At 40.3% G+C, this 13,265-nt stretch overlaps 1 protein-coding gene across 3 annotated transcripts in view; it reads right to left on the bottom strand.

The window, feature by feature from the left end:
* Window positions 1-6,933: 6,933 nt before the first annotated feature.
* Window positions 6,934-13,265, bottom strand: part of LOC146304896 (semaphorin-5B-like) — a 41,489-nt gene continuing 35,157 nt past the window's right edge. The window contains exons 20-25 of one of the 3 annotated variants that reach the window (XR_014769292.1): window positions 11,066-11,215; window positions 10,685-10,720; window positions 9,749-9,960; window positions 9,321-9,433; window positions 7,385-7,453; window positions 6,934-7,139 (exon numbers count right to left, since the gene is read on the bottom strand). Coding sequence is in view for 2 of the 3 variants with exons in the window: in XM_084713753.1 (XP_084569879.1) it covers window positions 9,272-9,433; window positions 9,749-9,960; window positions 10,685-10,720; window positions 11,066-11,215 (560 nt within the window). In the remaining variant the exon portion in view is untranslated. Of the gene's footprint in view, window positions 7,454-8,511; window positions 9,434-9,748; window positions 9,961-10,684; window positions 10,721-11,065; window positions 11,216-13,265 lie in introns of those variants that run through there. The other 2 variants (XM_084713754.1, XM_084713753.1) reach the window with 2 other exon arrangements.

Raw genomic sequence — 13,265 nt, forward strand, 5'->3', positions numbered from 1 at the left:
TCAAAGTTTCGAATTTCTGCCTCAGTGGTTGCCAGAAGTTCTTTTATTGAAAAGTCCTAATTTTTTTCTTTCCCCCCCGGACATTCTGTTAGTGAGTCTGGCCAAAGAGTTGTTGTTTCATCAGTCCACAACGCCTCGTTCCAACACTTCCAGCTCTGTTTTTGTGTGTGTTTCTGTCAGATGACTGCCTCCATGCAGACTGTGCTGTGGGCACTGGACTGTGCAAAAACCCTCCTTCAGATCTTAGAGGACTTGTCTGGATCGTGACCAATCAGTTCACAATAAAGTCTCCCCAAAGTCAGATATTTCAATACGACAGTTGATTTATCCTATGTTATAATGAGGCTGTCTGTTTAAACATCTTTTTTTATGATCCTTTGAGTTTTATAAGCACATTTAAAGTTTTATTTTCCTGTAGCTCAAATGAACAAGTGATACACTTACAGCAGCGACATGAACTGGTCTATAAAAACCTCAGAAATTCAACTTTAATGATGTGCCTTATTTTTTTATTCTTTGTTTTAGTAGCTAATGTTAATGTCAGTGTTGGCCCACAGTGATACAGCGTGTTCCTCTTCACAGGAAACTCCATGTTGTCTCTTTATTTGTCCAGCAGATGGCAGCATTTTCAAAATAAAAGCAGCTGAGGACGTTTCAGTGCCTCTTCTCCGTTTTCACTGCTGCAGGTGCCGAGGGTGATGTTCCCGTTTAACTCAAACATTTTTGAAATATCATGTGATTAGCTCATATTTGCCAGTTATTTAAAGTATATTTAAAGTGATAAATATATCACATGCACTGGACAAATGTGAGAAACACTTAAAAGAGTCTATCAAGCCTTCAAATGTTTAAAAACTTAAGATCTGCTCTTTCCAAACTCAAGTTTCAACTTTTTTTTTTTTTTTACCCCCAGCATAACCTGGAAAATAAAGTAATAGTGGAGAAACACTGTAAGAAGAGTGCTGTGGTCAAGACAAACTCAAAAAAAAAAAAAATGTTGCAGAGGTTTGAAATTAAAATTTAAATACAAAATAATGTTTCCAGACACAGACAAACACATTATACAGGCCTGAGTTTCAAACTTTAAAAACTTTTTTCTCTGTTTTGAATCATGGCGTTATGTTTTCCCCAAGGGGACTGCAAGACAATTTTGCAAACACCGACCTTATTTTTCTAGAGGGCTGCAATTTAAAAATGTTGAGCACCACAGTACAAGATCGATGAAAATGCTCCTGTGGAGTGTAAATAATTAACTGTTTGTTCTTGTTAGCAGCCTGGTCATGTTGGCCAATGCATAGATACTGTATGTGTTGAAATAAAGTATTTACAGTGAAGCTGCTGCACAGTCTGCAGCGACGCTGCAGTAAACTCAGGTACTGTGGAGTTTGTCCCGACTTATGATCGATACCTGTGGAATCAGGAGGAGCCACGGTCGCAGTGTTTCATCGCTCATATTGTTATGTATCTGCCTTTTTGGTTGAGAGCAGAGCTGCAACAATCAATTATTTAGATGATTACATTTAAATTAAGTCATATAAGTCCAAATAAGTCTTTTTTTTAAGTCAAGAAATCTCTAAAATGAAGTTGGAGAAATAGAAACCAAGACATTTTTTTTAATTAATGAACTAATTTATTTATTTTACAATTTTTACTATTATTTTTTTTACTATTTTCTAATAAAAATAATCATTACTTGCAGCTCTATTTGAGAGTTCACTAAAATTATAGGAACTAATTAAATCTCGTGCCCACAAATTAACCAAAACATTGGAACGAATTATATCTTGTGCACATAAATTGCCAAAACGCGGGAATAAACTGCATCTTGTATCCGTGATTTTATCTAAAATTTTGAGAAGGAAGTATCGTTCCCACAAATCAACCAAAATTATAGGAACTTGTTGTATTTTGAGTGCATGCAATAGCATTTCAAGTGCTAATATAATCTAGTTTTCTGTCTATGTCCACTCTTGGGGTCTGCATGACGGTGAAAACCTGTGAAAAATTAGGACGATCACCAAAGTTGTGACAATTCATCCTGAGGAAGACATGAATGTACCAAAGTTCACTGTCATCAATCCAACAGTTGGTGAAACATTTCACTGAAAACCACAAATGTCAACATCATGGCGGCATTAGAGGAAAAGTGAGGGGATCACCAAAGTCATTGGGATTACTCGTCTGTCCACCGTAGATATCTGCGCTAAATGTCACGGCAATCCATCCAATAGTTGCTGAGATATTTCAGTCTCGGCCAAAGTGGCGGACGGACTGACAGACCGTGCTGCTAGCGTGGCTAAAGAGAGGGCAAAACAACTTAATCCTCCCACTTTAAACTCGGTTAATCCACCACATCCACTTCTTAGAAGATTTGTCTGATCAAAGCGTTTCTGAACTCGTGAAGACACGAGTCCGTGGAACAAAGTGGGTCCTTTTCGTTTGTTCGACGGACGATATAAAAGTTGTCGCCATGACATTTGTCACCTCTGGAACTCTGTGTGTCACGCGCGTCTTCTGCATAAAGTCTTATTTTTGTTATTTGTGCCACAGAACCGTGATGCTTTCATCTAAAGGGATTCATCCGGAGTCAGAGAGGTTTATGTGTGGACCATTACTCCACATACACATGTTGAAGGAGGACGTGGCTATTTAAAGCATAGAGACCAAGATGTTGTCCATATAACTACTCCACTGGCCAGGTGAGTGCAGACACACTCAGGTAAAAGCAAACCACAGATGTGGACCACTCAGGATAAGTAGTGAAGATGGATGGAACCACGACAAAGTGTTCTTGGCTATTTCTGTCGAAAAGAAAGGAAGGAAGGGTCGAAAAAGAAAAGCCAAGGCCGCAAATCGCTCCCGTTAGTGTCACGGAAATGTGTCTGTGGTTATTTCTGCACTAAGGAAGCAGAGAACGGCCTTTTGTCTTTTGTACTCCGCCTGTTGCTACTAGGGTCAGTCACGGCCCTATCAGTTCCCCGAACTTTGGATAAATTCATGGACATAAGACACAGTTTGTTGGCCGTCTCATCTCTGTCTCTCACGCTGAAGCGTTCTGTGAACCTGATGTAGTAAAACGTGACCTAAATATTCTAAATATTTTGTGCCATCATAAAGTCAAAAATATTTTGGTTACATCCTGCAAAATGAATGACACTCCCATCAGCAAAACGCGATTTCCAAATATTTTTTAAGTACAGAAATTCTAAGTGTGTCTGACTGTGCAGCATTATGTTTAGACATGAGATATGGAATTATTATAATTCAGAATTAGGTCAGAAACCCCCGCCCCCCCACCCCCGAAAAAGCTTCAGGATTAAAATTTGAAGGGGAACAGACTGTTAGGGATTGTGTTGACCTGGACTTGACTCCTCGGGCAGAACTTAAACACACTAAAAGGAGTTTTTAACTGTTATAAAACAGTCTTAATCTAATACCGATGCCTCCATATGACCTACATAACTCATGAGACCATCAGAGAGATGATGAACCGTTTCTATATGATTATTCTTAATGCCGGACTCTGCTTATACAAAAGCGACAATCTTCACTACTCAAACTTAAAACATAAAATAAATTAAAATATCGAGTGCAGCAGCATGAAACAAGCAAACTCCCTTTATGTGTGTGTGTGTGTGTGTGTAATATTTATGGACTTTTGCTCCAGTTTTTCCAGTTGCTAAATGGGAGTGGGGAAAAAAAAAAGAGACATTCGCATGAATAAATAAATAAATAAATATAGGGCATGAGTGTCGTCTATTTTGGTGACCCAGTGGTTCTACGAGCAGATTAAATCCTCAGACAGCAGAGCAGAGCTGCTCGCTGGACTGTGAACAATAAACACCGGAGTGCAGTCCGTTCAGAGCGACGACGACGGCAACAGAGGGGTCGACGCCGGTCCGTCCTGAGGAACTCTTTTTACCAGAAAGGGTTCTTTGGATGTAAAGCGTTCTTAAAAGAACCCACAGTGTTAGTAAGAACTATTGAACTATTTTCTTTAAAAGAAAGGGATCTTCAGAAGCCTTATTTCTAAGAGTGTGGACTGTCTGAATACAGAAACACACACAGGCAGTGGATTTTACACTGTTAATCATAAAGCATGCGTTGTGCTGCTGACTGTCGTGATCAGGCTGCACCGATTCCAGCGTCGACTGGAAACTCTTCCGTGGAAAGCATAGTTTCCAGGAAGTGAGCCTTGCGGTGCCTTTCATCTCAGGGAAGCATTAATCTCACTGGCAGTGAAAAACTGCAGTTAATTAACAGTGGACGAGCAACAGATCTGATTAAAGCTCTGAGATCCATCAGCTCGTGTGAGACCATTAATACATCTGTGGGAAAACTTTATGGGCACTACAGGGTCCACACGGGAAAAACTGGGTCCCCAGTGGGATATCTGTGGCCTGATAAATAAGCTCCTTTGTTGTTGCTTGTCCTCCAGATGCTGGTCTCCAGAGGGATTCCACCTTCGCCATCGGCCTCTAGAGTGGTTCTGTCAACGTCACTGACCTCCTGCCCTTCGTCCAGAGGTCTGCTCAGCCTCATGCCTCTCCTACAGAGTTGCTGCACTGCCAGCATCCAGGCCGTCGTCCAGAGGTGCCTCATCCCTCTGCGTCACCCTCCAGACCTGTTCTGCCCACGTTTAGACCCAAGGCCGTCCTCCTGAGGGACTCTGCCTGTCTGCTCGCGCTCCGGGCCGTCCTCGGGAGCAGTTCTGCTCATCTGCCTCGCTGCAAGCCTTTAACACCCAAGATTTATGACTCTCTTGCCTGATTGCTCTTGCCCGGAGCGAGGAAAAGTCTACGAGCATGGGTCAGAGGGATTTTGTGGTAATCAGGATAATCAGCCCGAACCCCAGTCTCAGTTCTAGGACATCTTGTCTTCAGTCTATCTAAGAGAAGGTCCTTAGAGAACTCAGCCTCTTTGTTGTTGCTTTTTACATTTTTCCTTCCAATTCCAGCCAAACAACTAATTAACTCATCTAAATACTTACTTCCTGGTTACATCTAAGGACTATTCAAGCTGCCTTCTCTCCACCAGGTGCTTCTCTTGCTTCTATTATTCACCAGCTGTGATACGTCGACCGACCTACATGAAAAATAGAAACATAATCACCAAGGTATACAGGACAAAATGGTGGACCTCGAGGTCCTGATGACTTACCTGCGTGTCTTCTCTCAAGGAATGTCAATTATTAAAGACCTGAGGGAAGCTGAAGGAGTGAAGTTACTAAAAAGAGCACCTCGTAACCCGCACCTCTTCCTGCTCCTGCACCAGTCCAACCACTTAAAAGAATAAAAAAAATCTGCCTTAGCAACAACCGACTGGACAAAAATAAAGACACTGGCACTGAACTCTACATCTTTGCACCCATTTGGTTGTGTATTTTTTGGCGAGTTGGGAAGCAGAAACTCTGATGCTCTAGATTATTTCCAGAACATGACGGAGCTCAGGCTTTCAGCCATTTTGTTCCTCTTGTTACCAGTCGAGAGAACCGGCAGTTCAGGCGAATTGGACCTGATTTAAGTACATAAATCATGTGACATTACATAATTATTGGCACAAAAAATTGATTTATTTATCTTTTTTTTTTTTTTTACAGTGTACATTATACAAAAATAGAGAGTACCAAAAGTTCACAGTGTCCAAAAGGCAGTGTTAAGTCAAATTCACATCAATCATCAATTTAAGACACTTCTGCTGAAGTGTCTTAAATCAATTTAGGGATCCACTGCAAAACTGTGAAGACACACGGTTTTCCACACTTCACCGCACCGAAGGCCGCGGCCGCCTTCAAATGCAAAACCTTCTCCGTCACAGCGCGCGGTGAGGATCCCCCGCCTTTGAAAATGAATATTTCCATCGTCAAATACGCACAAATTCGTACAGTTTACACAAACATGTATCGTATATTCATGTCAGAGTGTTAGTGCATGCAGTCACTTGTATGCAAGCACCCAAAACGTGAACACATATCATCGGAGCTGTTTGTTTCATGCTACATAACACTGCAGAATGGTGAGAAACACCTGAATTCATTTCTTGGTATTTACAATTTTAAAAACACAAGATATGCAATATACATTTTACAGCACAAAGTAACTTAAATATCAACAATACTGTCCTGGAATGTGAACGAAAACACAATTTATTTTAAAGGTTTCACATTATTTAAAGCCCCCATGTGTAGAATTCTTCATATTATTGTGATTGTGTTCAAAAACGAGACGATCCGAGTGAAACTTTATCAGATTCATAAAGGCGGTCTGCAGTCTGTCAACACATCCTACACATAGTGGCTTTAATAGCCTACATTACCTAATTTGTGTATCCTGGGGAGCAAGTAACACAAATGTACACAAGCACTGGTAATATTACTCACTCGGCATTTATACCTCGTACACGACACAGACAGACTACAGAAGAGTATTTGAGCCAGTCATGAGGAAAAAATGAGAAGAGGAAGAGTTTATTTTTAATTTTGTATGCAGAGAATAAAGTTTAAATAAAGTCGAACTGTCAGAATTAGTGCAAGGCACAAAAGACTTTTTAATTTTGCAAATAAAGTTGAAATGATGAGAATAAATTCAAAATGTTGAGAATAAAACTTAAAGGTTGAGAATAAAGTCGAGTATTAGTGCCAGGGTGCAGCGTATTTTCTTCTTGTCGACGTCGTTGCATGTTAAGAATAAAGACGAAATGTCAAAAATAAAGTTGAACTTTCAACATTAGTGCTCGGCAAAACTATAAATAAATCAGAGGAGGAAAAGTTTTTGTTGCGTGTTGAAATAAACAGTCAAGAATAAAGCTGAAATGTTCAGAATAAAGGCGAAATGTCAAGAATTAAGTCGAACTTACAATATTAGCATCAGGAATAAGTAAAAATAAATCTGTGGAGTTGTTTTGTTGCATGCTGGGAATAAAGTCGAAATGTCGAGTTCATTCTCAACATTTATTCTAAACGCCAAAAACTAAAAATCAAACCTTCCTCTGTTTGATATCACGTCTGACTCTAACTCTCTTCTGCACACAGACAGACAGTCATTTATACTCACATTCATACCTGTGGACAGCTGAGGGTTTAAAGTACACAGGTCATCTAACCTGCCTGTTTTTTAGACTGTTGGAGGAAACTGGAGCACCTGGAGGAAATCCAAATTTGCTCACTGTTATTTGTATCCAGAAAAACAAACTCACAGTCCAACTTGTTCTCCTTGATTGTGAAAACCAGTGTTTAGCACACGATATTTTATCAAAAATCTTAAAGTTATAACTTATTACACTGCTGCAAAAGATTTTCTACATAAAAAAAAAACAAAACGTAGAGACTTAAAACCTGTTTGGGGAAAATTAATCCGTCACAGACATACAGATATTGTTAAGTTACCTTTTTGTTGCAGCTGAAAGTGTGAACTCATTTGGTGATTTCTGAACAATAACCTCGACGCTTTAACATCTGGAAAAGAGGAGTGTGAGTAAAACATTTTTTTTTTACAAAATCAGATCATTTTGTTTCAGCAGATACAGATACAAACACACACGGTGACACCTGTGAACACCCCTAAATAATTCATATAACAAACTTGCATTTTTTTAACAACGTACAGTACATCGTGAGGTGTGTCAGAACGTCCTCTTCAGTGTTTTTTTTTTCCGTTGTGGATTCTGCTAAACGTGAAAATTAAAGCGAATAAGACAGAAATCTGCAAGTCTCAGTTCGTCTCGTCCCTCCGGTCACATGGTTTGTCTGTTTTTGTCTGACGGCGACACACACTTCAGTGTCCGAGCCAAACAGTCGACAGTATTAGTGAGTCCTTTGAGCCCACCCGCTGAAAACGGAGAAAAGGGAAAATCCTCCAAAATTAAAAACCGGTGGATGAGAGTCTTCTCAGTCCAGTGGAAATCCAGGTAAATACAGTACACATACAGTACAGTACAGCCCACCCTGCTCTCACACTGTCCTGAGCACAAACATCACCTCAGGGTGGCTGAAGGAGGAGGAAGTGGTCGCCATTTAGGGAACAAATGAAAACTCGGAGAGGTGAGGGCTGCTGCGTCTGCCTCTTGAGTTGGTAGCGATCGTGCAGCTCCTCGATGACGACTGGCTGACCTGTGAACCAGTCGCGACTTCTTTCGCCTCAAGAAAAAAGCAGCCACTTTTCACCTTTCACGTTTTTTTCAGCACTGTCCTGTGAATTTAGACGCCAGAAGCCGTGTCTCCATATTATTATCAAGCGAATTTGAAGCAAACGTTTGAAATGTTGCGATGCAATTCAGGCGCGTTTCCGTGAACTGGTTTGGAGCGAAAAAACGAGGCCATGCGAAGTGTAGTTTCTTTAGAAGTTGGAGGTACAGCCTACGTTAATAAACAGAGTAGAAGAAGATGCCGCGAACTGAACCGACCGCCATTAAACCTCAAAGAAGAAGAAACAAGATCAGTGGCCATCTACAAGAGAGAAATGGAGAAAGGATTTTTTTAAAAATATTTTTTCATCTCAGCTGTTAACTAACCTTGAACGAGCATAAAAACTTTTTTTTGCAAACTCTTTTCCATTTTTTTTCCCGTTTATGTGACACTTCAAAACACGCAAAGAATTTTTGGGAATTGTTTTGAACGGAAGGCTAACGTGACCAAACCTTCAGACGGCGAACAAACAGCGCCACCTAAACCGTCTCCATGCAATGACAAATCTCACAAGTACAAGAACAGAAAATTTTGGTAACACTATATATCACAGCACATATTCCCCATTAATTAGTTGCTTATTAGTGTGCATATTAGACCCAGATAAATAGATACATACAGTTAAATTGCAGGAGATGTGTGCAAAAAAGTGTCAAACTACTAGTGAAATATTTACGGACAAAACCTTTCTTTATGCTACGAATATTCATGCTCATAAGAAACTAGATAATGGTGAATATTCATTTAAATATGAGTGTTACCAAAATGTCTTTGCACGCTGTAGCAACTCGCGAACGTTACTAATTATGTAATTAAGAGCAAATAATGTTACATTCAGTTGCTACACTTAATTATCAATCACTTGGTCAACTGGAACGACTTCCTCTTTAACGGTTTGCAGGTCTGCAGATTATCCAGAATAATATTTGTTTGTTTTGAGACGCCGCTCGACGTTGTTTTAGTTTTAATTGATTGATTTTAGGGTTTACTTTAAGACCGTCTTGGCCAAGAGGATAATCTTTTAAAGTCTTCAGGGTGGAGTGTACTTGAGTAAAGAGGGTCGGTTTGTTTTCAGCGCCTGGCCGCCTCTCAGCTGTGCATGTAGGTCCTGCAGGGTGAGTCTGGGTGGAAGTCGTACTTGCTCAGGCTGGTGGGGTAGTAGGTGGTGGTGAACATGTTGCTGGAGGGCAGCGGCGAGGGGAAGTGGTTGCACGTCTCGTCGTTCACGTGGAGGTTGTTCTTGTTTAGTGTCTGTAGCGTGGAGGAATAAAGAAAGTTTTGGTCCTCAGATAAATGCCCAAAAACGAACAACTTTTCAAAACTAACTAACCCTTACTAAGTCCCTCCCCTTTTCCCTCTGTGCTCCAATAACAGTTGAGCAAGCTTGGTACGTGGTGTAACCTGGGAAAGCTGGTTAAAAGATGTTGCTATGGGACGTGTAAAAATTAGCATTAGCTACCTGAGCGGACCTGTACAAGCAACATATAGTCACATCTTATGTTAGTTAATGTCAGAAAAGCACAAGCTAACTTGCTAGCTAATCTTCAAACTACTGAACCAGCCCACCTTAAACTCCATGGGGATGTACTTCTCGTTCTTTGGCGTGGCGTTGCCCTGCTTGTTGTAGGTGAGGTGGTTGGGCGTGCTGGGGTGGATGACCGCTGACTCCGCTGATGGCCGGTTCAGGTGGTGGCAGTAGGAGTAGGCGAGCGCTGACAGCAACGCTGCTGCAAAGAAACTGGCCGAGCCCACAGCCACCAACTGGAACAAGGTAAAGGCTGGAAACAGAGGGGTTGGATGGCAGAGAGACAAATGAGGGGGACTGTGAACTTATTGTTGTCCATAAGGACTGAGTACTGATCAACCCTGAGGACGAGTGCTTTGCCTCATGGGAGCTCAAGATACAAATTTAAGGGGTCAGTGGGTAAAGACGATATTATTGGGTATCATCCTTAAGGAATTACGCATAACAGCAACAAATATCGTTGCAGTCTGACCAGTAAATACCAAGATTTCTTGCCAGGGACCAAAGTCCTGGCTTTCGCACCTAATTTTGCATTTCGACCAAAGATAGAACCTGAAATATTAGTTCCCAGCTGGAGCCAAAAAAATAGCATTTGGTTGAGCCGAGGTTCAGCTGTTTGGTCCGGATCAAGTCCTTGACAAGTTTAATTTTTGTTGGGCTGTTATCCAACTTTATCAGAAGACCGATAACTTTGCCCTGTCCCACGCCGCAAGGGGTTTAAGCCACAAACAAAAGTCAATATGCTACCAGCTGAGCTGAAAACATCAGGTGAAGAAGAAAGCCAATAACTTTCTAACTCTGCAACAAGAACTCGGTGTTCCTTCATGTTCAATAAAACTGAGGTGGCAAAGATTTACTCTGGAGTGCAGACATAAAGCCTGGAAGATCTTCTGCTGGGAACCGAGGAGACAGACACATACTGTACAAAATGAGTCTGGTACAAAGTATAATAATTTGGGGTTTTTGTTTTCACTTACTTCCACAGCTCTGGTCCTCCTGTCCGGGTAAAATAACTGGAGAGAGACAGAAAGAAATGAAAACAGACACAGATAAAAAAAAAAAACCCATCAATGTAGTGAAGTAAAATCACCTCAGCTCCAAAAGATCAAACAACACAAATGACAAGAGCGGTTCATTTCTCTCAAAGGCTCCACTGTTCTCGGGGTAGGCAGAACGCTGACATCCCCATTAATTTGTCTTTTTAATTTCTACACGGAGCGAACCAGTCAGCATTTACTGCGTCTGATTAAACTTTTGTATGACTCCGACCGGATTTTTCCAGCTTGTATCAGCAACAGTCTGCAGAAATTCGCAGCAAACTTGTTCCGGCAATCTGCCAAATGAAAGCGTGTGCTTACCTGGCACCTCATGAGGCTGGCATGGCCTGGACTGGGTGATGTTGCCCTGGCAGAGACCGGCCTCGGCCTCCTGGTCCTCGCCGCAGTGACGGGTGCGATGCTGCAGGCCCTCCTCGTCGCAGTCCCCCCACTCCGTCCATTCACCCCAACCTGACGACGAACAGAGAAAAAAAAACGTGCACACAAAGAACGAAAGCTGGAGACTGACAAAGAGAAACTGAAACAATACGATGGCAAAAGAACAATAGCTGGTTTTCTGCTCAGGTAGGTGACAATTGTGGGGGAAAAAAAAAAAAGTTGATTGCATTGTGTTGTCGGCTGTTGCTTTGTTGCAAATCTGGGACGCTGATTTTGTTTTAATTTCCATGCAGGTTTTGGACAAAAACTAATTCAGTTTCCAGCCTGTTTCTAAGCATCTTTTAAAAACTGCACATTCTGTACAATAAACAAGAGCTTAAACAGAAACCCCATAAAATGGAAAAAGAACAAATAAGGAAAACTGTTAAATATAAGATGTAGTAAGTGCTGATAGAAACCGATTTTTCAGTAAATAATGATGTATGTCTTGTTTTAATTTCCCAGCAACAACATATCACTGCAAACTAGTAATAAATATCTCCACTTCAGAATTAAGCACGGCGGCATTTTAGGGCCGTTGTAGGTAAAATAAATAAATAAATAAAATTATGGCACCAGGGGACGAGGGTATTATTCCAACAAAAAAGCTTTGTATTTACAAGAAGAGTCACAAATTTATGGAGATTATAAAATAATAAATTTGTGAGAAAAAACTCTCTTTAATCTCCCTCTGAGATTAAAATGGTAACTGCACAAGAAAGAAATGGATATCGCCTCAAATTAAAGTGGTGCATCTGCAAAGAAAAACAGAGAAAAATACTTGAATGTGCTCTAATATTAAAATAATAAACTTATGATTTAAAAAAAACTTGGACATTCTCTGAGATTAAAGCTGTAAATTTATATGAAAAACTAAAATATACGATAAAGTGGCAGATTTATGAGGATAAACTCACAAATTTACAAGAAAAAAAGCTGGATATTCTCTGAGATTAAACTGGAAAATTTACAAGGAAAAACTAAAATATATTATTAAAAACTGTCAGGATGTTTCCTGAGATTAAAGCGGCAAATTTATGTGAAAAAATAGTATATTTTCTAAGTTTAAAGTGGTCAATTTATGAGCAAAAACTCAAATTTACGAGAAGAAAACTTGGATATAATCCATTGAGATTAAAGTCACAAATTTACAAGAATAAACAATCTGAAAAATTGTGTTTTTTCTTTTCAAGCAATCAAATTATTTATTGCAATCAGATTTAACAACATGGAAGTGATGATTTTTTTTTTTTTAGCCCTGAATAACCGTATTATCCTAAACCTGATCAAACCTTCAAACTGAAGAAAGGTGGTTCCTTGACAAACTATGACTTTATAATAACCCAAGTCTTGTTCTTGTGAATTTGTGAGTTTTCTCTTGTGAATTTACGACTTCAATCTCAGAGAATAGAATCGTTTTTTTTTCCCCTCATAAATTTATAACTTTAATATCGAGTTTTATCTAAGAATATTAACCCCCTCCTCCGTAACGGGCTCAATATTTCTTCTAAAATTAAAAAATATTAAATCAATTAAATAGGTATTTAATGAGAATTGAATTGAATTATGCAACTAGGCCCAATCCATCTCTGCTGTCAGGGAAAAAGGTTCAGGAGCTGCAGGTGGTTTGTTTGATCCTCCATAATAAAACCGGTTTATGACTGGATTTTTCATTTTGGTTCGGCTGAGGTTTGCATGTGGGCTCCCCGCAAAAAACAAAGAGCAGCGAGAAGAAGCTTCTTGTAAACAACCAGCAGCAAATTCAAGCAGCCAACTAGACGTCCCTTTGTGCCGTGGAACCGACTGAGCAGAGAAACTGTGTGCAGGGTCACTCAGTGTGTTGGCCACAGCGCGGTGGTCATCATCAGTCAACAGCCAGTCACAGTTCAGCCTGCCTGTGTACCGCTGGGGTCACTTTGTTTACTGAACAAAAGTGTGAAATAGATGAGAAGTTAATTACACCAATTTGCTTTCGACGTCTCTGCTTTGATTTGCAGGAGCGAAGGAATAAAGCTGCACACAAGTCGCGTCCGTTCGCTGACAAAACATTATGCAAAAACATTATTCGGACATTTTTCCCTGT

The sequence above is a fragment of the Lutjanus erythropterus genome, chromosome 24 (genome assembly GCF_056507025.1).
Source record: "Lutjanus erythropterus isolate fLutEry1 chromosome 24, fLutEry1.hap2, whole genome shotgun sequence".
Taxonomy (NCBI): Eukaryota; Metazoa; Chordata; class Actinopteri; order Lutjaniformes; family Lutjanidae; genus Lutjanus; species Lutjanus erythropterus.